Below are 21,204 nucleotides of genomic sequence, written 5' to 3'. Positions count from 1 at the left end.
AGCCAAGCTAACAATCCCAATCATTTTTAGGAAAATTTTTTTTTTGACCCATTTTTGCATTTTTTGTTGTTTTGCGAAAAATGTCAAAAATTAAAATTTTCCAGGTTTTAATGCCAATGGATTGGAAATTAAACAACGAGTTCAACGAGATATGACACTCTTCGATCTGACGATTATTTTTGTTATAGCAGCCAAAAAACTGAAATTTTATGGCGAAAAAATGGGATTCAGATTTTGGTCAAAAATTCGAGATTCGCATTTTAGTCAAAAATACGATTTTTCTGTCCAGTTTTTCAATCGTAGTTCAGCCAAATGAAGGCGTACAGCTAAAAGACCGACTGTTTTGAACAGCTTACTAGCCAAGCTAACGATCCCAATCATTTTTAGGAAAATTTATTTTTTGACCCATTTTCGCATTTTTTCTAGGGGGTGCATCGTGTTTTTTTGCGAAAAATGTCAAAAATTAAAATTTTCCAGGTTTTAATGCCAATGGAAATTAAACAACGAGTTCAACGAGATATGACACTCTTCGATCTGACGATTATTTTTGTTATAGCAGCCAAAAAACTGAAATTTTATGGCGAAAAAATGGGATTCAGATTTTGGTCAAAAATTCGAGATTCGCATTTTAGTCAAAAATACGATTTTTCTTATACGATTTGTATCTGTTTTAAATGTACATCTGCGAAAGCAAATAATTTTTAGAGCGCCAATTCAAATCAATCCGAAAATAACGACCCTGTCTTTCCCACAAAACCGCAAACAGCGCCATCTGGCGGAACTCAGCATAACCTTTTCTCTAGCTAAGTCGCAAACCATCTTAAGCTTAGATAGCAACCCAGGGCAGCAAAGCGGTACTTATCATCTATCGATTTCTTATTCCTATTTCAAAAACCGATAAGTTTCCCTCCGTATGTTTTCGGTATTTTCATATTTGAAAACTTGTGTCCTTTTTTAGTATGTTTAAGGACAAGGAAGGCTGGCAGCCCAGTAACGAACGGTCTGAGAAAACATTGAAAATCAAAAAATCGCAGTTAACGTAGGCGAAAACGCGAAAATCGTGAAAATCCACCGCCCCGCGCCCCACCTGCAAAAGTGGCAAAATTGCGAAATTAAACATCGAAAAAACCGAAGTCCTTTAAACCAAATAGGAAAATCGGGGGAAAGGATTAAGAAAAAAGAAAACCCAGGACTTACAAGTGTGGCAAAATCGGATTACGGATTACATAGAAATTGAAATATATATACATCGAAAAACATATATATAAAGCTTGTATATAGCTTGATCCCGGGACTCGATTTGCCCTTTATCCTTGGCGGCTCGTCCTTTGTTGTTATTGTATTATTATGTAAGCTTTTTTGGAGTGTGTTGTGTGTTGTTGTCGCAATGAACTCTTTATTGTCAAAGGCAATTGAACGGCCGCAGCTGCCGCACCCCACGCCCCCTTTTCGAGCGCCCACTTATCCACCCACCATCGCCCACCACCCACTTTCCATCCCCCACACACACTAGAACACACAAATACAAGCGCACACGCAGGACACGAAGGACCTTTGTCTAAAAAAAAGCCAAGTTGTTGCTGTTGCACTTATTTGATTTGATGACTAAGTGTTGTGTGCTTTTCTTTTTCGTTTTTTTTTTGGTTTTTCAAAGGACGACAAGGCGATATCGATCGCCAGCTTGCCAATTATCGATAAGTCGCATGACGTGCTTGGCTGCGAAATTCAGTTCAAGGCAACGCCTCGAGTCCTGTGTCTCCGTCTCCGCTTTGTGCTCATCCTTCGCCCCCCTCCCCACGCTCCAACGCCCCCTCTGCCCCCCACTAACCACATCTATTCAGACAGCCAAACTATTATTGCATTTGCCAAAGCGATAACTTGGACACGCTTCATCGATTATTTCGATAATATCAATTATTGGTTTTGGTGTGGGGATTGAATGGGAAATCCCTTTTGGAGTCTTGATAGTGAGCTTATTTGGCGCATTATGGATGTTTATTGGATGAGTGGCGATTATAACTCAGAATATAATAATAATTCTTTTTACTCCATTGCTTCTATTTAATCATTTCTTTAAGCCAAAATCAAAAAAAAAAATGCGATTTTAATGCAAATCAATTTAAATATCTCACTATATTCTACAATTTAATATCATATTTTGTAATAAATTAACTAGTGCTTAACATTTATATTTATAAAAAAAAATAAATAATACATATCTTTTTACATTTTAGTCAAATTAAATTTATCACGTCTTAGCCTAATCAAAATGGCCCACAACACATGTACTTATATTCAATTTGACGAGTTCAAGTCCCACGGCTGTTTAAGTTTTTACCTATTATATTAAATATTTTTTGTTTAAGCTGTAAAATACATATACTTTTACCCACCTCTTTGGATAAAGCTCATTCTCACCCCACATCCTGCATGCTCTTTCAGAATTCTCTCCAGGATGTTGTCCCTGTCGTCGCCGCCGTGGCTGCTGCTCCTTGTCCTGTTCTTCTTCGCAAGTGGCTCGGCAACGGTGGTCTCCCTGGCGGAGAACGCGACACTGGCGACGATACCTTCCTCCTCGCCGATCTCCGTGAGCTTCAGCACCACCTCTTCGTTGGCGGCGCCCATTTCCACCGAACTGGAGAATCAAACGGCCAGCAGCAGCGGCAACCTCAACTCAAACAACGAAGCCAGCGATGAGCAAACTGGCAATGCCAACAGCAACATCAGCAGTCACAGCAGCAACATCAGCTTGCCCAGCAGCAACACAAATGGCAGCGGCAGCAGCAGCAACAGCAACATGAACAGCAGCAACACTAGCAACTCCAACAGCAACTCCAGCTCAGTTGCCACTTTGAGCACAACGACAGCGGCCAATTCTGGTGGGGATCAGCAGGAGGCTTTGGTCCTAGCCACGCCCACAGCCCTGAATGGCAGCAGCACGCCCCCCGAGCACCAGACAATTGGCCAGGCCCCGCCCACCAAGGGGGAGCAGGAGGCGATCCTGCGAGCCCTGGACTGGCTGAAGGAGAAGCGGGCCTCCGACTACGGCTGGGGCAACGACACCCATGTGGTCATCCTGGCCAAGGAGCTGTCGGGCGGGCGGGATCCCAACGACAGTGTGGATGGCCACGTTCAGGTCATCCAGGAGTTGGAGGACACGCTGTCCGTCAAGGAAATGGAGATCGAGATACTAGCCATGCTGGATCGCCATCACACTCTGCCCAAGCCCCTAGATCTGGATAAGCTGGCCAGATATGTGCTCGCCCTGGGCTCTCTGTGCAAGGATCCTAAGCACTTTCATGGCCACGATCTGGTGGCCACACTGCAGCATCATGAGCCGGCCCAGGACATCGAATTCGCCCTCACCACCCTATCGGCCTGCAGTTCGGCGGCCCATGTAAGGAAGCGCCAGATCCGGAGGCTCCTGGACATCGCCAGCGGGGTGACGGATCAGAGTGTGGACGCCATTGCCATGGTGATCCTGGCCCTGCGGTGCATCGTCACCGACCATCGCCATCGCCATTTGCAGCACTTTGTGCGACGACCTGCCCGGGGATTGGCCTCTCTGCAGGATCAGCGCGGCAGCTTTGGATCGCTGAGGAGCACGGCGCTGGCCATGCAGGCTCTGCAGGATCTGGAGTACGATCCCGCTGGCCACTGGAATCGCACGGCCGCCTCGCGCTACATCCTCAGTCGCCAGCGGGCGGACGGCGGGTGGAGCGAGGAGCCGCTGCAGGATGGCCAGGAACCCGACATCGGAGTGGGCCTCACGGCGGACATCATCCTGGCCCTGGGCTGGAAGGGATTGGGTGCGGTGCGCGCGCTGCAGTGCGACCATGTGATACGCGAGAGCAGCGATCCCACGGGTGAGTCTGGAACCTTAACCTTAAAATAACCAGAGATCGGGGTTACCAATCTCTATAACTAGGCTGGGGGATAAGATATACACTATTACCACCACTTGGACAATATTTTTTTTTTGTACAGAGAACGGTGAGCCCAAGTTGGCGGTGCCTTTCGGGCTGAGTTCCTCCGCCGAGGAGTCGGATGCCAAGAACATCTCCTACACGTACACACTCTGGGTGGGATCCAATGTGACCGAGGCCTTCTCCCTGTCCCTCATCTCGCCCAAGAACACCAGCTTCTTCAAGGCCATGACCCAGGCGGCCGAAATGGATCCCAGGTAAGTGGTTCTATACCTCGGAAATACTTCTTTAAAGGTCTCTATCACTTACACTTCCATCTATTCTCCTTCAGATTTATTTTCGAGGCGCGGGAATGGCCAAATGGTCACTATGTGCACACTCTGTATGGCAAGAAGGAGGAGCCCCGAGGGTGAGTTTTAACCAGATTTGGTATTATATCTGCAAATATTAATGGTATTTATGTAACCTATTGATCAGGTATCACTACTGGCTGCTTTATCGATTGCCAGAGCTGCCCGATCCCAATAATACGCCCGGGAATCAGCTTATTGCGCCTGTTGGTAAGTATTTCGTTTTAGTTTACGATTATAGTGGAACTTCTCTCACTCAAATCCAATGTTAAAGAAACAACTTTTTCAAGAACAAGAAAATAATATTTAAGTTACCAGTGAAGGAGTCTAAAAGTATGCTTCTGTTTAAAAATTCATTGCATACTTTTAAGCACCAAAATTAAAGGTTTCAAAACGCCTAGTTAAAAATAATTCGTTTTTAAATGGTTGAGTAATTATAGAGAGAGAAGTTCGACTGAAGAAATCCAATCCCCAAGCAGATTATAACTTATGATGGGAACTCTTGCAGGTGTGGACGAGCTAATGGTCGAGGATGGGGAGCACTATCTGTATTGGTACAAGAAGCTCTAAGCACGCGGCCTTAGACGGAGCTGCAGTTTAACCCACTAAGCAAAGTCGATAAACACCCGGTGCTATCGGACTATATCTATTCTATATATATGGCCATAGTCACGTCTCACACACACACAACACACACGCAACAAGCGAAAAGGCACACACACTCGCACAGGAATAGCTGTATGTACAGGTATTCCTGTTCAGGTGTACTGCTCCCTCTATATATATTGCATATATAACTGCATAATAATGGCGTAATCAAAAAAAAAAACTAAAAAGAAAGAAACAAAAAAATAAGACACCCCAACAAGAGTACACGGAAATCACAAGAGAGAGTGAAAGATCGGTGAAAAGGAGGTAACTGTGGAGGCCCAGATTTCTAACGGATAACTAGGATACAACACCCTTAATAGTTAATTGCTCTAGACCTCACAACTGATCTCGATTCGGAGCACCTCAGGCTAATACTTATGCATAACGATAACGATAACTAAAAACGATAACAAACCGATAAAAACCAAAAAGAAAAATGAAAAATTGAAAAAGAGAGCGTGATGAAAACAAAAAGTAACGACTTAATGCACTAAAAACAGGCATCGAACGGTTAGCCGTTGACTAACGGTAGCAATCCGTCCGTTTTAGGCCCTCTCAATGCTTCGCTTCGCAGCTATCGATGCTAATCGGTTCTCGGTTATCGGAGGCATAGTCGGGCGAATCGTTTGTGCGATAAGCGATAACTATTTCGTTGCTCGTTCAAAACACCCAAAAACAAAAAAAAAATGAACAAAAAACCAGAGAAAACAGAAAAAACCCAATGCTTTATATGTTATTGAAATAAAAGAGTAGGAAGGAGGGATCTAATGGATCTGGATCTGATCGATCTGAAGGTAGACAAAACGGAAGTGGTGGAGAAAGAGGCCATCGAGCTAGTCCAAGCGAAGCATGTTATACCAAACACCGTACGTAACAATAAGTGATTGAAAATCATCCTTAGACATACACACATACTGCATAAATCGATATATACATCTTGCATATACATTAAAAAAAAAACTAGTTTTATATGAAGTTAAGTGAACAAAGGCCGTGGCATATTATATAACGAGTATACAGGATAGCAAAACGGAGGAGAGAACGATACTACCCCAGGACACTATATATACAAACGCTCCACTATATGCCTGTCAGAAACTATTCACTCCCCATTATTACGTACATGCATATACCCAAAGCCATATTACCCGAAATCGCATTACCACATATTATACATGCTATATCTATCCCCCGATAAAACGCCTACTCATTATATAGCACACCCTAAACTCTTATTACTCATCGTCGCCGCTCTCACCCACCCACATTTCTTCACTTATCACTCGGAACCTTCAAGCCGTTGATCTTAAAGCCTAGCCTAACCGAAAACTACAACTACTAAAACTACTACTTGAGATCTTTAAGTGCAGCAGCGAATCCAAAACTAAACTAAACATTACTAACCTAGCGATCTAACTAACTCGTTTATATTATAAGCATGAAATTGAGCTTTTTAATTGTGCAGAACCCAAATTAGAACACGAAAAACAACTACAACTAACAACTACACCAACACCGACACCTAGAATACAGATGGATTTGGAGAAAGCAGCGTAGGATTTGAGGAATGTGTTATGTATGTTCTATAACCCAGTATGTCCCCTTCCATGAGTACCCAGATTTGATTTCAAGTCCCCAACATTTGAACAACAACGGCAGGAAAATATGTGCATCATTTTCGAATCCACTCCAATTCGGTGAAACAAGAACTTGAAAAATTTCACATTTTCGAAAAAACTCGAAATCCTAACCTCAAATTTGATCCAATGAATAATCGAAATTGAAACATGTATAGATTATTGCAAAATTTGAAATTTTACAAGTTGAGTTTTTAAAAATTCGATTAGTTTCGAAAAAGTTGCATTTTACCTTGCTATTGCTGACTTCTTAAATTCTGTTTGGTGAGTGGAGAAAGTAACAAGAACAAGCGTGAATAAACATAAAAATAATTGAAAACTATACGGAAAAGCCTCTTTACTTTAAGGAAACTATCCACATCAGGTAAGGCGGTCTCAATTTAAAATTGTAAGCTTTTATTTCAGCTTTTCAATGCGGAGATTCAGCTTATTTTTTTCGCACGCAGATTAACATTTTGGTATTTTATTATTATTACGTTCTTTCTTTTTTTCTTTACTTTGCCAGAGTTTGCGCTGTATATTGTATGAATATAATATATAATATATAGATTCGATATTCGTTTGTCTTTGCTACGATTTGAAGAAGGCCGCATAGAGCACGAAGGCAACAGATTTACAACATCAAACACTTTACAAATACGATTCGATTACTCATGCACACATTACACACACGTCTAGCTAAATAGGATGGATTGGAGGATTGGATTTGGATTGGCAACAATTCGAGTTCCATCAATTATACGACTTGTTTTATCTGGAATTTGTGGTTGCAGTTTGTATATAGGAATATTAAAAGCGATAGAATCATGATTCATGTATAATAGGGCGGGGCGCAAAGTAGTCCTCAATGAATTTTGAAGTTAATTTGGGAAACTAAACTAATCTCTAGTTGAGTTCGACCATTTAAAAAAAGAAATGGCGACTCTTGGATGCAAAAAATATGTGGCAATAATTATTTGAATAGGAATTTGCGAAAGTGAATAACAATAAATATAGATTTGTAGCATTTAAATAGTGGATTAAATCACTTTGCAAGTTTTTAACAATTTCATGAGAATAATTTAATAAAATAGTTTGGTATTTCATTTCGCAAATTCTTAAAAAGCATTTATCTATGAAATTAAATTGACAATATGGGGTATAGGTCCTAATTGCACTTTCAAACTAAGTGTTTCGATCGTTACATTGCACATTAAATTGAATTTCTAACAAATATTGCGGAAGTGGCTGTGGATATCAAGACTATGTCTTCAGAGAATACGTTCGCCCCGCCCTTTACAGTATATAGCTAAATACGAATGCTTAGGTTTACGTAGTGAGGCGGCTTTGCTTTGTTCTCAGTTGAGTAGCCCTGCTCCCGGGGGATTTCCCTCCTCGCCTTTGTTCGCTGCTGTCTCGCTCCTTTTCGTGCTCATCGCTCACATGGCGAAGCTGAGCTGCAGGGCATTGCGCAGTTCGTTGAGCACCATGGAACCGATGACCATCTTCTCGCAGTTCACCAGCAGCGTGAGGGCCTCCTCCGTTTGCCAGTGAAGGGTGAGGAGCACGAGACTCTTGGAGCTCAAGGTTTGCCCGGCGAAGCAGTGCAGCTGGCCACTGGAAGAGCTGTGCGTATGGGCCACATTGATGCACTCGAAAACCTTTTGGCGCAGAGCGGCAACATCGATTAGATCGCGCCGCAGGCCACGCAGCTCGCACTGGTGCTCATTCATGCCACGCAACTTTGCCCGCTCCTCGCGATGACAGCTCTCGCCAATCTGGACGGATCTCACCAGCTCGCCCACCGGCGGCTTCAATTGCAGCCGTGAGCTGCCCGCACTGGAGATCAGCTCCAGATCCACAGCGTGCGTGGAATCATTGAAATCCACGCCCAGCACTCCACTGGCTGTTTGCTGCGGCTGGAGAATGGTCACCGGCGCAAACTCGTTCAACTGCATGCCCGCCGGCAGGGTTGTTTGGCCCAAATGAATGGCCGTAATCTCTTTTTCGCCACGATTCTGGAACTGCAGCTCAATGGAGCACATGCTTGAGGAGTAGAGATGCGGCGAGCGGGTGAAGCGGTAGGCCAACTGCAACCCATGCCCACTGACCTTGTTGAGAAGCTCCTTGTGCTTGAACTCGATGTGCGAGGGACCCACCAGCTCCACCCGATTGCGGGCATGCTGCGGCTGCAGTGGTGCCGCCTGCCCAGCCATCAATGGTGTGCCTGCGAAGAAATCATTAGAGTAGGTGCATCTTATAGAGTGGCATTTAATTACCAGGCGTAAGGAATCCTCCCAGCGAGGGCGTCATCACAGGACCAATGGGCGGAATGTCATCCAGATCGAGCAGCAGGTCCAGATTGCTTTTGGATGCCGGCTGCTCTGTCTTTTTCTCCTGCTTCTCTTTCACCTTCTCTTGCTTTGTTTCCGTCTCCTTCATCTCCACTTCATTATCGCTACCGGAATCGCTATCTTCACTACTGCTGCCACTGTAGGCCGATGACTCCTCGCTGTCCGAGGTTCCAGAGGAACCAGCTGCATTGTTATTATTGTTCGTAGTTGCTTTAGCAGGAGATGCCTCCGCCACCTCAATGCCACCAGCATCGATGAGCTGCTCCTTTTTCGCGGAAACCTTTGCGGGCTGCTGCTGCTGTTTCTTCTGCTCCTCTTCCTCATCGCTGGTCCCGCTGCCATCGCTATCCGATTCGCTGTCGCTGGTGCCACTGCCACTGCTGCTTCCTGATTCCGAGTACGCCGAAGACTTGTCCTCCGATTCGGAGAGGAAGCCCTTCTCGCCACCCGCACTCTTTTCCTTGCCTCCGGCCGCACTGGAAGTTGCCTTGGAGCGCCCCGAAGGCGAGTCCTCGCCGGGCAGCTTGTCCTGCATGAAACCGGCTATATTGCGCACCGACGAATCCGGCGGAATAACCGGAAAGGCAGGCAAATCCTTGTATCCAGCCGCAGGCATGTTCAGATAGTGAGACAACGATCCCAGTTGGAAGTTGTTGCCATCCCGGTACTTGCTCTCCGGTACCGGAGCCGGTTTGCTGGCCAGGAACACTTGGCGGGCATGCTGGCTGAGCACCGAACTAGTTCCGCTGGCCGGGAATATGATCTGTCGCAGGAAACGGGCGCGATCACGGACATCGTAGTTCGGATCGTAGCGGGCCAGCGTGAAAACATACTGACACAGCAACGACGTCTGTTCCGGATTGGTCAGATAGAGCTTAACGCCCAGATTCAAGACCTGCAGCTTAACCACATCCTGCTCGTCCACAAACGACTTGGCCATCTTGCGCAGCACATCCGGGGCAATCAGCGGCACCTTCTCGTTGTATTCGCCTATAAGCCAAATGATGGCCGCCCTAGCTGCTGGCACATTTATGTAGTCAATGAGCTTGGCCATCTGGGTGATGATCTCAAAGTGTTCGGCGGCTTTCGTTTGGAGGAGACGCTTAATCACCACCACGCTCTCAGCCACCACATGCTCTGAAAGGAATAGAATATGGTTTAGTTAGAGGTTCTTCTTTGTAAAATAGCTGAACCCACCATCATGATTGGACAGCAGATGCACCAGGCCACTCAAGCAGGTCTCGGTAACCTCCTTAATGCTGGATGCACATCGTCCAATGGCCTGAATAGTGGCAGCCACAAATGACCTATCGCTGCTGGAGATGTAGGTCTGGAACTCGCGAAGGATGAGCGAAATGCTGCCCGCCGAAGCCAAATTGGTGAGAATATCCAGCTTAAGGAGCTTCAAGTGCGTGGGATCGCTGGTGCGCACGAAGAACGACTTGAGATGCGGCTCAAAAATGGCCTTTCGCTTGGTGGACATGGAGGCTATGCAATTGAGGACTACACTCTGGACCTCCTTATGCGATCGCAGCAGTCGTATGAGCGCCTTGGCAATCAGTTGCACTTCATTCTTGGGTGCCACATGGTGATAAAGCTGCGCCACCGCCATCACCACCGAGGCATTTCGCGATTGGAGTAGTGGTTTCGTTTGCCTCAACAGCAAGCGATGATCCACATCGATGTGGTAGCTGTTGCTTGGAGAACTGGGTGTCCTGCTACCATTTCCACCGCCATTGTTGTTGTTATTGTTGGTACGCGACTTGTTCTTCTCCTCATCGCTGCTGCCGTCATCGCTGTGCGAAGAGGAGTGCGAGGATTCGTCGTAGAAGCGTTCGTTAACAGGCGTCTCGCCCAGACCATCGTTGATCAGGTCCTCGTCATCGGCATTGGGATCCACGAACTGAGTGCGTGCGTAGCGGGTCAGCATGTTGATGATGATGACCTGACCCCATTCATCCACGTCGACGAGAAGATTGCACAGCTTGCGATAGTTCTTGTGGATCAAATCCACGCGTTCTGGGCAGACCTACGATTATAGATTCTTAGTATACAGAGGGTTAGGGGTTTATTTTAGCTGCAGACCGACCTCATCAAAGGCCATCACTGCTGATCCCACCACTAGCGTGGTCCGATCCGACAGCAGCTTCTCTATGACCATGACCAGTTCGTCCTTCTGGTCCGCGTCCAGGGAATACAGCTTGGGAATGGCGTGGGCCGCTGTCTTCCGCACATACGGGCTCAAGTCGGCGGCACTATCCCGGATGGCCAGCATTACGATGGGCACGATCATGCTGACCCTTATGGAGGACAGCACCCGCAGTGCCGAGGCGCGGATCAGTTGATTGGGGTCCTTGAGGGCTCGCTGAAACGTGGAAATGGAGAGCAGGGCCAGGTCCTGCTGCTCCTCGGCATATCTCACCAGATAGACATAGACCAGCTTCTTGACCTCGATGTTCTTGGACACGACATTCTTGACGACGGCCGGGAACAAGTCACTGGCATCCCGTCCGCGCGCGATCATCCCGATGATCCTCTTCATGGCCTCCAGCTTGAGGCCATCCTTGTTGCTGTCCAGCATCTGCTTCAAGTCATCGTGCTTGCGTCCATCGGACTGGAAGAAAGCTGCTCCGCTGGCAGGATCTGCTCCAAATTCCACGTCCAGTCCCATCTGGGGTCGCTCCACATACGTGGACATGGCGAACGGATTGCTGGCCGTGTTCTGCTGCATTCTGGCGAGGACTACCCTGGATTCGGATGACCACTTGACCTTTTCCTTTCCTTTCTTTCTTTTCCTTCCTTTTTTTTTTTTGTGTGGGAGTTGGCAGTTTTTTCCGCTTGGCAAAAGCCTCCGCCGTGAAACCTTCGGTCTGGTGGCCTCCCCTATGTGTGTTACTTCGAATCCCCGAGAGGATCGGCCTGGTCAGCTGGTCGTCCTGCCACGCAGCTTGCGAATTCTCAAGGGAAAACTATTATTTATGGCGAAAATTCGGCCAATTTTTGCATTTTATTTTAGCTTCTTTTCCAGTGTTGAGCAACTATCGATGGATAAACATACCAAAATATACCGTCTCTCATAAAATACCAAAGTATCAGAATAAATATTAAATCCAATTGGAATATTTATAACTCTAGGTAAGTTACGAACAATAATTAAGTAATTAATTTTCTATATAAACATTTTTATGCACTTTTTTAATAATACTTCGATGAATTATGGAATGTTATTATCCCCAAAAAGATATGGTTACCGAAAATTTGGGTTGTATTGTCATTGTCAAAAAAATAACTATTGAGTTAATCTCCTTTGAAATTGAAATTATTTCCAAAAAAACAGGGATTGTAGTGAATTTTCCATTTTTGAAAGAAAGGTTACAACTATTGCTGAAACTATTGGCAACGCCGTACCAACTTGCTGTGTGATTCAGGTCGGCATTTCACAGCGCGGCAATCTGGCAACACTCGTTCGCTACAACTCGACAACTACGTGGCTGCTGCGCGTTTAGAAGTGATTAAAAACAGCCAAAAGTACCCAGAATAACGATGGAAGGGACGCTCGTCAAGGTGCTGCTCCTTGTGGGTAGCCTGCTGATCCTGTGCTGCACCAGCCACGCCTTCATCGTCAGCGTGGACGCCCACAACGAGGAGTGCTTCTTCGAGAACGTCGAAGGCGGCACCAAGTTCGGTATGTGGAGATATGGATATGTGGTCTTGTGCGGGCTATTTCACTGATAAAACGATGACACCTTTGCAGGCGTCACCTTTGAGGTGATTGACGGCGGCTTCCTGGACGTGGACATCAAGATCAGCGGCCCCGAGAACCATGTCATGCACGAAAGCGAGAAGGAGTCCTCCGGCAAGTACACTTTCGTGGCCCCCGCCAAGGGTACCTACACCGTGTGCTTCAACAACGAGCGCAGCAGTATGACGCCCAAGCTGGTCATGTTCTCCATCGACGTGGGCGAGGCCCCACAGCGCGCCCCAGGCGCTCCCGGCGAGGAGGAGGTGGGCCACACCAAGCTGGAGGACATGATCCGGGAGCTCTCCGGCACGCTGACCAGCGTCAAGCACGAGCAGGAGTACATGCATGTGAGTGCGAAAAGCAGGGGAATCAGCATTTGCCACATAGCCAAGATGGGATTTCTGACCCCTTTTACGAGCAAAATGAACCATTGTTTTATCGTTTCCCCTGACCATGTTACTCGCCTGGTGCCACATAAACTGGCATACAGGATTAAGTAGAGTCTTACCAAGCTCTTATTCCAGTTTCACACTATAATGCTTACAATCTGTGTAGCCTCTCGTTAAGAAGCTGAGAAATAGTTGAGCCATTCTTGTCTTTCTCTAGATAATGGGGTGAATTTGTCAAGTTGCATTCCCTGATATCCACAAATTCATCTTTGCTTATCTAGAAAAGAGTTCATTCATGTAGATTGTCCAGGGAAGTGACACCACTAGTTTCTGGATTAACAATAATAATTATATATCGAGGAGATATGACGTTTTACCTATCATTTAACCAACCCCTCCCCAAACATGGGATTCCATTCCTTCATGACTAGGTCTATGATCATATTATATCTACGGCTTACCATTCTTTGCTAATCCCCAATCTATCCACTTTTTCAGGTGCGCGACAAGATCCATCGCTCGGTGAACGAGAACACCAACTCGCGGGTGGTGCTGTGGTCCACCTTTGAGGCCCTGGTGCTGGTCCTCATGACTGTGGGTCAGGTCTACTATCTTAAGCGCTTCTTCGAGGTCAAGCGCGTCGTGTAATCCCGACCAGGAAACCAGGATGAAGAGCGGCACACTCAGCTGGGGGAAATGTGTGCGCAATGTGTTGCAGTCTCAGATTTAATTTAAACGATTAACATCCTTTTGTAATTTAAATAAAATACCTTGTAAAAAGTAACTAGTGGATGGAAATATTTTTAATTGTCTTGTTTTCGTTTCGAGAACTTTTACAAAGATATAAAAATTGCATCTATAAAATAAATTATTAAGAAAAATTAATATTTGTTTTCCAAAGACCAAAAATTAAGACGAATTTTTAAATGAAAACAAGACAGAAAATATTTTCAGACACACATTCAATGGGGGAAATGCCACTTTGTGTATGTTTCAATTGATTATACAAAAACCATTTATGTTTTATAATAAATGTAAATTAACATGAACCGTGGCCACGTAAAAAAACAAATTTTATCCGAGTTTCTGTAATTTTTGGGATAACAATGGAAGTTTATTTCAGGAAATTGTTGGGCTAATATCGTTTGTTGGATCTTAGATATGAAAAACTAGAGCTTTAAGAAAGAGACCACGAAATCTCTAATACAAGTAGTTTACAAAAAGTTTTCTCGAATGACAGTTAATTATAATCTTCGTTAACATTTTTTGTTTTCCAAGAAAACCAAGCTTTTTTTGAAATCAGGAACAATATCAAGGGTGTGGGCTAGTTGAAAGAATATCCAAAAGTTCTTTAAAAAGACGGAGCTGTATCCACTGGTGTAAAAACTAATATATATACACAGTCACAATGTAGTGTAAAATAAGAGAGAAGAAACCGGTTCTATTTAAAATTGCAATGCTTGAAAAGATAAACATCCTATGAACCAGTGGAAATAAAATATTATATTGTGCAGAAGCTCGTTTTGCAGCACTGACCCAACGTTTGATTATACATATTTTCTTATCAATGCCGAATTTTGGAGACCGGGGAGTTCTACTGAGGAGTTCAGCTATTCGACTGCTTTCAGTGAGTGCTATAATGGGTAGTATGTGTGCCGGCGCTCTTTGGCCTGGTCCCAAAGCACAGCTCCCCGAAGGAGATTTTGGACGGCGAATGCTGCAACAATGTCGCCTTTTGGAAAAACCCAATGTTTCGGTGGACCTCAAACACTTTAAAGCGATGTCGGAAAAGTTTCCAGCCGAGGTATACTCATTGGTGGCTCTAAAAAATCTTTGCTAATCCTGGTAGTCCTCCGATTTTAGTTTGGCATCGATACCTGCCGGGTGAAGGCCCAACCGGCGGATCGCAGTGAGAAAATCCGGGAGCAAATCGCTTCCGCTTATCCGGTTATTCATGAGAGGACTCTGCTGCTCTACATCAGTTTCCTGGAGCACAAGCTCAAGTTCGGTGGGTACACCATTATATTTCCTAAATTCAACAAAATCTAAAAGTCCAAATCCTTTACCGAATTGTTAAATATTACAAAGATAGCATTTTTAAATATACAAAGGAGTTTCTAACAAATTTATTAAATTGGGTATGTCCAAAATACTATAACAATTTAAAGGCTCATTATTAGAGTTTTGGGTCACCTTTTATCCTAACCTCAATCAGTAACTAACCGAATCCAATTCTACAGGAAGCAAGCAGGAAAAGAACCTCTACAAGGACATGACTGTGGTGGACTTCGTGCAGCGTCTTCTGGCAAAGCGATGTGTGTGGTTCTACGGCAGTGGCGACTTCTATAAAACCGTGGATGGCCAAACAGGACACGAGGGCTTCGAGAAGGTGGGCACAGCGGCGGAGAAGTATCCCCTGACACTGAACTCGGTGCTCAGCTACGACGAGATCAAGCTGGCCGCCCTGCTCTACGCGTCCACCCACTCGGAGTTCATCAACAATGGACGCAGGTCGAATGCCGGTGAGGTGACCCAGGACAAGAGTACCATCGAACGGGAGGGCGTGATCATTGGACTAATTGGTGCCCGGTTCGAGCGACCCGATGTGATGGAGTACCAGGATATTATGATCACCCAGACTCAGAATACCCAGAACAGGGGCTATGGACTGTCGAAGACCTCGAATATAACCGACACCCCAGCCTCAGATTTGCGTAGAATCTGGCGGGAGTTCTACGAGGAGCCCGAGGACTTTATTTTTGAGGACATACCCCAGAATGAGGATCGTTTCGAGGAGGTTCCCGAGGGTGTTTTCGACCACCAGGTGATGCGCAAGCGATATGCCATCAGTTTCGATACCCTGCTTCTGGAGGCCCAGGATAGAGCACTCAAGATGGGCAAGCCCGCCTACATCCATGTGGTGGGCATCGGATTGGGCGTCTGGAAGGCCGCTCGTCGCCAGGATAGCACCTTCTTCCAATCCTTCGAAGAACGATTGCAAGCACTTGGAGCACGACTCAGCCACATCGGTGTGGTGCACTTTTCCTGGTTTCATATCCGTGGATTTGGCGGCCTGTACGACGGAGCCTTGTTTCCCGTGGAGAACCATCCGCGAGGCGGCATTCTCATCCGGAATTCGAAACGAAATCCCGCCGACAAACTGGAGGAGAACATGCTGCCCGTGGTGACATATGCCTGGGATGGAAACGCCCTGCCTGGCAATGAGTTTTGGGCGGTATAAATATGATATGATACCTTCTTATATGACATTAATGCTGATTTTTCTATAGAAAACGCTGATCGGCACTGGAGATCCGGCAGCAGCCTGTTCCACTTTGATTACAGAGCTGCAAAATACCCATATAAACAGGGATTACATGAGTGGAGCCAATCTGCACATCGCATCCGTGGAACATGGACTGCTTCATGTGGGGGACTACGCCAGGAAAGTGATTGTCTAACTATCCTTTAAAAATTGTTACTCATATAATCCAAATACTCCATAAGCCTCATAAAATGTGGACATTTTTATATAGAATTATTAACTTTATACAAAAGGGTGAGGTATTAAATACAACTCATCTAAAAAATCTCAGGGACTTGGTGTTTTTAAAAAATATACTATTTGTTAAACGATATATGAAAACTATGCAACGAAATAGTAGCCTTTTTAAAAATTTTATATATGTGCATTGCACCATTACTAATAAATATCTTAAAAAGAGGTGGATGTTTTTATTAAGAGGAAAAGGAATAAAATCATAAAATTAAAAGATGATGAAAAATTTGTATGATACAAGCAATGTTTTTCGGCTTGATAAGAATGTGGTTGTGGTCTTTATTTTTTCAAGCTGTATTGTGAATCAATGGTACTTTGTTATACCCGCCCAATGACAGCTGTGAAAATAAACCACCATATTCTCGGGATGATTCGATGCCCGCATTCTAACAGTGCCATTGAATAAGAAATTGATTGTGTGTTAACCATTACTGAGTTCGTTTATTGAAATTGAATAGAATTATTAGCTGTCAAATGACAGAAATGTGATATTATTGTAATGTACCGTATATAGATAGCAACAAGTAACACAAGATCCCAATTTTCGGCATGGGTCAGATCAAACAATGCAATTCCCCGCACCCTCTCACAATCCCAAATCTTGGTGTGTGTTGTGTTTGGTTTTTGGCATTTCCGTTAAGTATTAAAAATTATGTCGTATTTAAAACACTTTGTTCTGTATACTTCTGAAACAGCGTCGTATATCGAAAACAGTGATATAACATTCACAACAAGTTTATGCTCAAATATAATATTATTCTTTATCAACAATAGCGTTTATCTGTAACGGTGCACACCCCACTGTTTTATCGATTGCACTACGTATGTACACTTGTCTATATATATATAATATATATTCGGTATAACTAGATATAATTTAATTTCGTTACATTATTTTGTAGGTAATTAGTGCGAGAAACAGTACAATAAAATCGAAAAGTCAAGCACAAACATGCTCCATATATGATTTAGTTCAAGGTATATATGCAATAGGTAGGTATCGTTAACGCTTTTAGGTTTAGCTTTGTATTTCTAGTTAATATATAGGTATATTATGATGGCAAACTGCATGAGGATCTGAGTGCATTCCATAAAAAAAAGACCTGACAACTTTACAATCGAACTTCTGTTACTCAAGCTCCAGACTTAAGACTACGTTCTCGTATAACAAATCGTAAGCTAACTGAATATGTTTATTATTTCAGTTCTCACACTCACTTTCAGCTGGGAATTCCATTCAATTTGTTTATGATATTTTGCTTATTTAGGTTTTATTTACTTGACAGGTTGAGAAAAATATATTATTTTAAATCGAATCCCTGCTGAAAGTGAAAGTCATAACCAAAATGCTTCCTTAAATGAACACAACAAAGTAGTTTAGAACATGGCTTAGGTATAGATTCGCTGTGCAAATCGAAACAAACATACATTTATTTGTTGTAATAAAGAAAAAAATACATAGAAAAACATAAAATGCTTTAAAGCTTCTTATCGACAATATTTTTTGTGATCTAATATCCCAGAACCTAAAAGTAAATGTGAAAAATCCGAAAGTGAAGGAGATATGGGAAGAGTTCAAATTATATTCCCATTTACAAATTCGTTAGGTCGTCACTTTCATGATTTTTCGGGGCTCGTCAGTGTGGAGGGAGGGAGCAGGCAGGAGTAATACCAATACCAAATATATAGCATACAAAAGCAGCTGTTGTGGTGTAGCTTGTTAATTAAACTCAATTGAGAACAGCTTTTTTCAGAGCGGTTAGGCCAACAACTTGGCTTGAGTCACCCAAGTTCGACTGCATATACATACATGTATGTAATATGCTTCTCAGCTTTTCTTATATAACATATAACAGAGCGGCGATAACAAGAAATCACTCGTCATGTCCGTTTATTGTACTGCGTGTGTTGCGTTGCGTGTACGATGCACGTCATTCTTTGGTGGATGGGCGTATATTTTTATGGAGGCGCCAGCGCTTGTCCATCCGCCTCCGTTTTTTTGTTTTTTTCCCGTAACCCGTAACCATATCGGTCCACCCATATTTTCGTTTCTATTCTGTTTTTGTTTCTGCCTCCTTACTCATCGTAATCGCTGATGAGCAGGCCACGCTTGCTGAATCCCAGCGATGAGACGGCGGACAGGTTGGGCGTCGTATCGATTCCCTCGAAGAGATCGCTGGTCACCGAGCTGTTCAGCGAATTGAGGGTCACGTTGAAGGTCGACCTGCCACCGGCCGTGTGGAAGCGCTCCTGGAGCTGCTGCTGCCTCTTCAGGCGGTCCAGTTCCTCGCGCAGCGCCTGGTTGCTCGCCCTCAGGCCATCCGCCTCCCGCAGACAGTCACGCAGCCTTTTGTGGGTGTAGAAAATGGAGAAGTTTGTTTATATTCGGTGGTTATTGGAAGTACAGCTTGTTTGTTTTAGGGGGAAACCGCAACCGGAGATTATGGAAACCCCATGCTCCCTTCTTGAATCATAAGGAAACTTGAGAATCCAGCTCATTTTGCATGAGATAAGGCGAGAAATAACCGCTTTAGGGTCTTTTTACGATGATAATACCCCTTTATCAGCACTTTAAGTACGCATACCTACTGAAAATTCGAGACAGATCGAGTGTCGGGCCTTTTCGTAACTCTACTCCCCAGTTCTTTCTTAAACATTATGTAAACAAACTTTTTAGTCGCCTTTCATGAAAGACTGAATACCTCTAAAAGCCCCAAGGCCAACCTTTTTAAAGACTTAAATTACTTTTTAAAATATAAAAGAACCCAAAGAACCCACTTTTAAGATTTAAGATCTACAGGAACTTTAACTTCTTTAAAATTCAATAAAAAAAGATCAACATATAACTACTGAATAATATCTAAATAACTAGGTAATTTTTGACTTTCTTAGGGGTCCTATTTTTGATTAAAGGATAAAAAATTAGGATCATTGATAAATGCATTTTAAGAATTAACTCAAAAGAGTGAATTTTATAAAAACGATGCATTTCTTGAGTATCTTGAGTTTAAAGCTTAAATAGAAAGCCGAGATGTACAAAAACTATGGCCTATACTATAAACCCCAAGATTTTAGAAAATCCCCCATTATGGTTTCCCCCTGGGACGAAGACCCCACTTACGTGTCAATTTCTCCCTGCATGGTCTTGATGTACTCGCACGCCTTGATCAGAATCTGCGACTTGGAGTCGTTGGGCGGCGTGCGTCCGCTGGAACTGCTGGGATTCCCCTTGGGATTGCTGCTGCTGGCCGTGCTGGTGCTGGTACTCGTGCTGCCACTGGTACTGGGACTCGTGCTGGCCTCGCTGAAACTGGAACTGGGGCTCAGGCTGGGCAGCATCTCCTTGAGCTTGAAGATCCAGCTGTTGATCTTGTCCCGGCGGCGGCGTTCCACTTCGTTGTGCGTGGCACGTCGTTTATCATCGCGTTTCTTGTAGGCCTCCAGTTTGCTGGTGGGCGTTTGGCCAGCCGTTTCCGGCTGGGAACGGGCCTGGGCGTGGGAGCCATAGAGGACACTGGTGGCGGTGGTGTTTCCTGAAGGAGCAACAGCAGGATTCACAGATTGGGTTGTTACTACCAGGGGTTTCAAGGAGGGTGCAACTGGCGGACGGCTCGGCTTCTCGCTCAGCGTATCCAGCTCCAATTTGATGGCCGCCTTGGTCGGTGGCTCACCAACCAAACTGGCCGTGTCCTTGACCAGATAAATCTCACAGCCGGTGGGCAGCTGCAAATTGGTGGGCAGCAGCGAATGGACATCCAGATCGGAGCCGGGCTCCTGTTTTATGGCATAGTACTCCTGCGAGTCATCCGAGTTCTCGTCCCCGCAAATGGTGAGGAATATCTGGGCACCCTGGCTGCTCATGAGGGCATTTCCCGTGGCGCTGGTGAGGATTAGGCTCTGATGGCCGTTGGCAAAGGAACTGCTGAGCAGGGCCTCCGATAAATCGGCCGTGTGATGGCTGCTGATGATGTTGGTCATGAGGCTGTTGCCAGGAGAAGGATTGGGATTGTTGCTGGCTACGGAGGTGGATGTGGTGGTGGAACCGAGTTCCATTTCCAGACGTGGCCGCTTTCGCACATTCATCGTGGCATCGATGTTGATCCGCTCCGACAATAGCAATGGGACAATGCCAGTTGCAATCCCAGCCAGAATCCTTAGCACCCGGAATCACGTAACCCTGGATCTTCCCGGGATCTCCTCCTCTATGTGCTCCGATCTCTCGTAGGATGGTATTTCGGATATGGATGGTGTATATCCCTCGATCTGGACGATCTGCGGTGTTATTAACTCCCGACTGCCACGAGGATCTGCTTTGGAATCGAGCGCTGCGGCGGATCTTGGCGTGTTCGTGTTCGCACGGCCATTTAACAATACAATTTGTTGATTTTTTTTAACAAATTATTTTCGTTTAGTTTAGTGTGCCCGTCAGCGGGCAGCGAATATATACCAACAAATACACACAGCAGGTGTAGCGGAGCGCTAGAATACTAGATTTAGTATTTTTCCCGACAAAATTTAAAATTAATCTATTTTAAACTCTAGTTTAAAGTTTGGGAATCAATGCAGAGTCCATACACTTACATTTTAAACATAAAAATGTTATTAAAACTATTGCTA

General features: G+C 44.7%; 5 protein-coding genes across 5 annotated transcripts; 3 read left to right on the top strand and 2 right to left on the bottom strand.

Annotated features, from left to right (window-relative positions):
* The first annotated feature begins 986 nt into the window (after nt 1-986).
* On the top strand, nt 987-6,886 carry LOC108016964 (uncharacterized protein CG3556). The gene is made up of 6 exons (XM_017083901.4): nt 987-1,349; nt 2,443-3,866; nt 3,988-4,183; nt 4,258-4,335; nt 4,404-4,486; nt 4,785-6,886. The coding sequence occupies exons 2-6, from the start codon at nt 2,456-2,458 to the stop codon at nt 4,844-4,846; spliced, it is 1,830 nt and encodes a 609-aa protein (XP_016939390.2). The 5' UTR covers nt 987-1,349; nt 2,443-2,455; the 3' UTR covers nt 4,847-6,886.
* Nucleotides 6,887-7,011: 125 nt separating this feature from the next.
* Nucleotides 7,012-11,935, bottom strand: rb (adaptor related protein complex 3 subunit ruby). Its single transcript, XM_017083825.4, has 4 exons — nt 10,987-11,935; nt 10,095-10,926; nt 8,823-10,034; nt 7,012-8,770 (listed from the first exon to the last, which is right to left on the bottom strand). The coding sequence occupies exons 1-4, from the start codon at nt 11,626-11,628 to the stop codon at nt 7,983-7,985; spliced, it is 3,474 nt and encodes a 1,157-aa protein (XP_016939314.2). The 5' UTR covers nt 11,629-11,935; the 3' UTR covers nt 7,012-7,982.
* A 402-nt stretch (nt 11,936-12,337) lies between these two features.
* CHOp24 (transmembrane p24 trafficking protein CHOp24) lies at nt 12,338-14,100 on the top strand. Its single transcript, XM_017083334.4, has 3 exons — nt 12,338-12,582; nt 12,652-12,986; nt 13,527-14,100. Exons 1-3 carry the CDS (start codon nt 12,441-12,443, stop codon nt 13,674-13,676), a joined length of 627 nt encoding a protein of 208 aa, XP_016938823.1. The 5' UTR covers nt 12,338-12,440; the 3' UTR covers nt 13,677-14,100.
* Nucleotides 14,101-14,580: 480 nt separating this feature from the next.
* LOC108016655 (uncharacterized) lies at nt 14,581-16,752 on the top strand. The gene is made up of 4 exons (XM_017083363.4): nt 14,581-14,832; nt 14,892-15,036; nt 15,269-16,263; nt 16,319-16,752. Exons 1-4 carry the CDS (start codon nt 14,596-14,598, stop codon nt 16,487-16,489), a joined length of 1,548 nt encoding a protein of 515 aa, XP_016938852.2. The 5' UTR covers nt 14,581-14,595; the 3' UTR covers nt 16,490-16,752.
* Nucleotides 16,753-17,001: 249 nt separating this feature from the next.
* Usf (upstream transcription factor usf) lies at nt 17,002-21,015 on the bottom strand. Its single transcript, XM_017083912.4, has 2 exons — nt 19,709-21,015; nt 17,002-18,934 (listed from the first exon to the last, which is right to left on the bottom strand). The coding sequence occupies exons 1-2, from the start codon at nt 20,668-20,670 to the stop codon at nt 18,664-18,666; spliced, it is 1,233 nt and encodes a 410-aa protein (XP_016939401.1). The 5' UTR covers nt 20,671-21,015; the 3' UTR covers nt 17,002-18,663.
* Nucleotides 21,016-21,204: the final 189 nt, after the last annotated feature.

This window comes from Drosophila suzukii, chromosome X, assembly GCF_043229965.1.
Source record: "Drosophila suzukii chromosome X, CBGP_Dsuzu_IsoJpt1.0, whole genome shotgun sequence".
Taxonomy (NCBI): Eukaryota; Metazoa; Arthropoda; class Insecta; order Diptera; family Drosophilidae; genus Drosophila; species Drosophila suzukii.
The sequence above is the reverse complement of the archived record's forward strand: the minus strand, read 5'-3'. Positions and strand labels throughout refer to the sequence as shown.